Genomic DNA, 6,645 nt, shown 5'->3' on the forward strand with positions numbered 1-6,645 from the left:
AGACAGACAGACAGACAGACAGACAGACAGACATACTGACAGAGAGATTAGGTCTTGATTAGAAAGCTTTTAGAACTTCAGTTTGGGGTGAAAGATTCCAAAATGTAAAGATAACAGTGAGCTGAGTAGAGTGGGGCACACTACAGAGGTGTTTTCAGTGATCCCTTAGTAAGGAAAATACTAGGTGGTAAGGATTTGGGATGCATAAGAAAATATTGCTTAAGAGGAATTACAAGATTCTGCAAAATGTGTTTCAATAGTGTGTATTTTGAGGCTGTATAAGTCATGGTTTTAAGTTTATCTTTCTTCAGTTTGAGCTAAGATTCCAACATCTATTCTTCTTGAGTGATAATAGGAATTTTATATTATTCATGTGTATTCAGTTGCCCTGTCAGAGAAGCAGGGATTTTCTTTGTAATTAATTAATTAATTTAGTGCAGGGTCTCCCTACACAGCTTAGACTCATAGTGATCCTCCTGTGAGGATCCTCAGCCTCTCAGCACCGGGCTTAGAGGTGTGTGCCATCATGCCTGGTCCCAGTTGCTTCTCACCACACCTGGAAGTGGGGCCAGTACAACATGTGGTACCAGGGATCAAACCCTGGTCCCTGCTCTTGCCTAAGCAGGCACTTAGTCCTCTGAGCTGCCTTACTTGCTCTCATCACTAAAGGATATTATTTTAATTTGGCTTAGTTGGTTTTCATCAATAAAAGGTAAATGAGTATCAAAGTTCATTTATCAATGAAATGCAAATTCTGAACTGCAAAATTTAATACTCAGACATCTTAAATGACATGCTGGTATTTTTTAGCATGCCTCTTCTGTTCCAGTGAACACTGAATAAAATTCAAAACCTTCTGGATGCACTTTAGAGGTATGTCTCTTTCTCAGTAGAAATCTAGTACCTGATTTTTTCTGAAGACAAGTAAGCTAGAAGATACTCTGATGGAAAGGAGAATGAAATCTTTATGTCTTTAAAAGTCAATAAAAAACAGGCCACTTGCCAAGTTTTTCTAAGCACATTTCTTAAGATATTCTACACCAAAGCTAGCTTTGTGACAGCCAAATAAAGCACTGAAAATAATGTCATCATACCAAATCGTAACAGCCCAAAATAAACATGCTCAGAACTTGAAGTGGACAATAGCAACAGTGGTTTATAAAGATCAAGGCTACTAAAGCTGCTCTGTCCTCATATAGACGGATACTTCAGTTAAAAACACAAATTTCTAAGTTGTTTTTTCCAATCTGCATTTTCTAGCTTTGAGAAGACTATACACCTCACTAAAACTTTAAAAATCTGGTTTTGTTTTACTGTGCACAGATAGTTCAGTAGGATAAGTCCTTGCCTGGCAAGTGCAAGGTCCTGAGTTCAATACATGGTACCACACACACACACACACACACACACACACACACACACGTACGTATAAATATACATATATATTTCTATATGTAAAATGTAAGATAAGATCAAATACTTTGAAGTAGGAAATTTTTTTAGGTATTATGTGATGCTTAGTTTAAATTCATGAATATTTGCAAAGTGTTCTGCCTACTTGAATGCTTTCTTTTGTCTGCTTTCTCCAAAACCCTACAGATCTTCATAAACAATGAATGGCATAATTCAGTGAGTGGCAAGAAATTTCCTGTACTTAATCCTGCAAATGAGGAGAAAATCTGTGAGGTAGAAGAAGGGGATAAGGTGAGTTTCTGAACACCAGTTCCTTTTTATGCCAGGTTGCGCTCTGCTTCTCACCATTCTGAGCTCCTCATACCACAGCAAATCTGATACATTGATGTATGCTTGAAGTACTGTAGTGATTTCTTTTCATATAGTTTTCCTTTAATGTTTTATAATTGAAATAATGTCTACATTTATTATATGAGCAGTCTATAAGAAAGGATTAGTCACAGCCTTGAAAGAGGCAACAAATGCTATATTGATATGAAATCATTTTTAACTTGCTTGGTGATGCTTTAATAATCATGTTATCTTTAGACAATCTATTTTAAAGAATTTCCAAATTACTTCATTAAAAACTACTGAATTAATATGTATCTATACCTTTTAAATTAGTTTTAAGATATCTTGTTGAATAACTAAAAGTGTAGTTTTACTCTAGCTAAAATATTAATAAAAACAAAGACCAAATTCTTTAGTGGAAATGTTTTATAACTTTAAATACTCTAACTAATTTAACATTTAGAGCAACCCTATGAGAAAGATAGTATTTTTAGCTACATTTACAAATGGTGAGACTGGGCATGGTGGCATGTGCTTGTAATCCCAGCTCTTGGGGGGCTGTAAACAGGTGAATCATTACAATTCTGATCTAGTAGTGAGACTCTGAACACCTTCTAAACCCTTCCCTAAAATACAAAACAAATAAAAAAATTAAAAAATACAAATGATGATAAAACAGGATAAAAATTGAGTACTTTACTCAGTATAACATTGCTAGTAAGTAATAAGATCAACATTCAAAGGTCCTTCTGACCCCAGAGCCTGAGTTTAGAAGAGTTACTGCCTTACTATGTGATTTTTAGAAAAGTAAAATAAGGAAAATTTAAAAAGTCTTGAGAGATGAGAAAAAAGCCTCTAGAATTTTTACACAAATATGAACATAAAAAGTGTGTGTGTTTCCAAGCTGAAGTAACTTGTCTATTCTTTAGTTGTTCAATTTTATCAAGCTATAAATCTCTGTTTTTAAGATTTGCTATTCAGTAATAAAATGTCTTGTTTCATGAAAATACTACTAGGAGATGAATTCAGCAAAACCTAAGGCTAATACCTTTCGTGACCCTAGGTTTCAGTTGGATCAATCTCTTGTTCCTGTACAGTGTCCGTTATTCTTTGCCTTAGCCTTAATCCACAGGTCATAACTCTCAAGGTAGTGAGCTGCACAGGCCTATTCTGAGAGAACAATGGAACTTTGGGTTTTCTGAAGACTCCAAATACTTTGCAGAATGATTGGAATAAAGTGAGTCCGAGGCTCACGGGACCAGAGTAGAGTTTGGCAACAAGAGCCAACAACTTGAGAAGGAAAAGCAGAATGAAATGGACACATATCACTTGATTTCAGACTTCATGTTCTATATATACTGAAGAGTTTACCCACACATGAATTCTTCACTCAGCTTCTCATTGCCTGAGGAGAAAATTCCCCCAGGAATGAACATACACTGTTCATCTCTAATTGTCCTCACCTGGTTTTTATGGCCCTGTGCCAGGCTACCTCACTGACCTTAGATTTCTAAATTCACTACACCCAGTGTCCCTCTCCTAGGACTCTTTGCTGGTCACCACATCTGTGCACTTCTACATTACAGTCCCCAGGAACATGTGTCCAAGTCATGTGCAGTAGCAGCCAGAGGTTCTGCTCTGGTACTTACCCTGTGGAGCTCCTGTTGCTTTTTGTGTAAATTGAGGAAATCAGAAATACTTGGAGGGTTAATTAAAATATCCAAAGATCTTCAAAAGAACCAGGGCTGTAAGTGCTTAGTCATTAGGGGATTTTATATTTCTTTCTAAGCCTTCTCAAATCTTCCCAGATAGAGTACTTTCTTTTGTGAATATAGGACATGACATTTATCTGTAATTCTTGAGTTAGAGGTATGCATGCTGATGAATTAGTCTAGATAATGTGATTTTGCAGACATTATCACTACATCTCACATTCTCACAGTTCAGATTCTGGTATGTACGTATCAATGAAGAATTGTCCTCTTTAACCAAGTGAATTTCTATAGACTTTACATCCTATGAATCTAGCACTCACCTGGTTGATGATAAAGGTAGTGATCCAGAAAATGTGCCTCTCATCAGAATTGCCTGAAAACCTGCTTAAGAGGCAAACTCCCACCCTTCCAAAGAGTTTATTTCTTATAACACTCTAGTAAAGCCTAAGAATTTACATTGCTGGAAAATTCACAGCTAAGGTAGATACAGTTGAACAGAAAGTGGGGAATATATTTTGAGAACATTCAACTGAAATATTAAACAATAAATTGTATCTCCTCTTACAGTTTAGCATTTAATAAAGCACGAAGGTTCTTTTCATAATTGCCAATGAGGTATGCTGTCATATCTGTATAATGTATTTTCTGCAATATATTTGTAATTAAAGCTATGTGTAGAATGCATAATGATTATAGCATGAAAATTGTAAATTCTATCTGTCCATACATTTATCATTTCATTGGGTTTGGAGCCTCTTCTGGTTCTTACAAAACGTATTGAAAGTTAAAACTGTAAACTGCAGTCACCCTAGTGCACTGCAAAACATCACAACTTATCCTCTTACTAACTGTATTTTGAACCTATCATTCAGCCTTCACCCATCACCCCTCACCTTTCCCTCTCAGCTTCCGCTAAACACTGTTGTACTTTCTTTCTGAAACCAACTCTTTGTCTTCCATCTATGAATGAGATCATCCCAAATGCATTTTTCTGTGACTGGCTTAATTCCCTTAGCATAATGTCCCCTGGTCTTCTATTCATTTTGCCACAGAAATATTTTTTAAAGCTGAGTCATATTCCACTGCACTGATGCTGGATTTTCTCTCTCCACTTATCTTCTGATAGGCATCTTAGTTGGTTCCACATGTTTGCTCATATAAATGATTGTGCAATTAACAGAACTCTCCCTGAGAGTGCAGCTATAATTTTAACCAATTTCTTTTTGCTTTTAGAAGTGTTCAGATGTGGAACAGCTGGATTATATAGTGGTTTCATTTTAATCTTTTTTTTGAAATTTTCATGCTATTCACCAGAATGACTATAAATTTGTCTTCTCACCAAAAATATGTAAGGTTTTCTTTTCTCTAACATCTGTTATATTGATCTTTTTGGTAACACCCATTCTGTCCAGCGTAAGAAAATATTAATCAAAAGAAAGTTTGACATTGTTTGAATCATTTGTCCATTTTGAAGTCAGATGATTTATTTTTTTGGTATTGTTTTGGATATTTTAATATTATAGACATGAATTCCTTGTCAGGAGTATAGTCTACCTCTTTTCCCATTCTGTGGATGAGCTCTTCAACTGTACGCTCTTGATACCATTTTTAGTTTGATATCAATTTATGTGTCTAATCATGCTTTAATTCTTGTGCTTTTTGGGTTTTACAAAAATAATTTCTTAGCCCAGTATATTGAAGTGTTTGCAAACATAGCTTGACAATTTCAGTTCTTTCATTTGGGTGTTTGACACAGTTTATATTCACTTATGTGAAAGGTGAAAGTTGATGATTGAACTTCATTCTTTTGCATTTAAACAATTTATTGAAGAGGGTATCTCTAGTTTAACGCGTGTTTTTGATGACTTTGCTGAAAGCCCCTTGGATAAATGGATGGAGTATGATGCAGACTTGGACAAATAAAATGATGGTTGGAAGTCATGCTATGACATCGATTCTGCACCTCCATGAATTTTCACAAGACCAAACTTGGTCAGAGACATATTGAACACTCCTGGAAAAATACTACAGAAGTTTTAGAAGCCTGAATCTGATGAACTAGCCCGTGAAGGAGGAGAATGCAATTTTCATATTAAAGAAAAGAACAAATACATAGAGTCAGAAATTTCTAGAGATCCACACATAACTTTATCTCAAATGCTCATCTAGATGGTTCAGTGGCTCGAGAAAGCCTACGTAAAGAAGCAGTAAGTATCTGAGTGCAGGTAGACAGAGAATGGTTGTGATGGCTCCTAATCTTTCTCTGTAGTTATGAATGTTGCTCACAGAAAGACTGCTGTTATGTTTATAGTTTGCAACGAATAAAGGAATATATATATATGTATATATATATATATATATATATATAGCCTTTGTATTTTAGCTCTAGAACCTTTAGCACTTGGCTTTGTCATTGTCTTCCTAGATTACATCTTGCTTTGCCATCAGGGTTATTTCTATAAAGAAATCAAGCTCTCCTTGGGTTATAGTTCAAACCTTCTTAGCCAGTCTGAAGCCTTTTTGGGGCATAGTTTGTGGACTTCACCTTCTTCATAAGGAAGACTAAGGCAAACATTGATGATTATGCCATAAGCCTTTGAATAGTGTGTTGTGGAGTTGCTTTGTGCTTATTGACAATTCTACCCAGAGAAGAGCTCAGGGATGCTTAAAGACTTCCAGCAAAGCTTTGCGGCAGCTTGCAACCATAATGGAATTGGCTGGAGATTTGATCACCCAAAGTAAATGGCTGGTGGCACCAATGTTGCAAGGAAAATAACTTTGTTTCTCATCCAGCATTCCTATTACTTAATTCCTTTTAGAATTGTTTAAAAAACTACTTTTGGTCTTTAAAAAATAATCAACACCCAAACAATTTTTTTAAAGGAGAAAAGGTTTATTTAACACACAGTTTGTAGACATTTCAGTTCAGAGCTGGCTGGCTCCAATCAGGGTAGCATGGCAGAGGGAGTCACAGAACAGACAGTAGGCAATAGACAGCAAGAAGCAAGCAGTGAAGTAGCAAGACAGCTTCTTTCTGTCCCTTTATATTTCATCTAGCTTATTCACCTTTAGAGTGGTGCCACCCACACACTGGTTGAAGGACCCTTAATTCCAGCATTACATTCTTTTTTTTCCCATAATTTTATTGAGAAACAAATAGCAACGAGACAGTTTCAAATCAAAT

General features: G+C 35.8%; 1 protein-coding gene across 1 annotated transcript in view; it reads left to right on the forward strand.

Annotated features, from left to right (window-relative positions):
• The window catches only part of Aldh1a1 (aldehyde dehydrogenase 1 family member A1), a 55,953-nt gene that overhangs the window by 11,707 nt on the left and 37,601 nt on the right, over nt 1–6,645 (forward strand). Inside the window, exon 2 of the mRNA XM_004638124.2 lies at nt 1,600–1,704. Within this exon, the coding sequence (XP_004638181.1) occupies nt 1,600–1,704 (105 nt within the window). The remainder of the gene's footprint in view (nt 1–1,599; nt 1,705–6,645) is intronic.

The sequence above is a fragment of the Octodon degus genome, unplaced genomic scaffold (genome assembly GCF_000260255.1).
Source record: "Octodon degus isolate 3935 unplaced genomic scaffold, OctDeg1.0 scaffold00095, whole genome shotgun sequence".
Lineage (NCBI taxonomy): Eukaryota > Metazoa > Chordata > Mammalia > Rodentia > Octodontidae > Octodon > Octodon degus.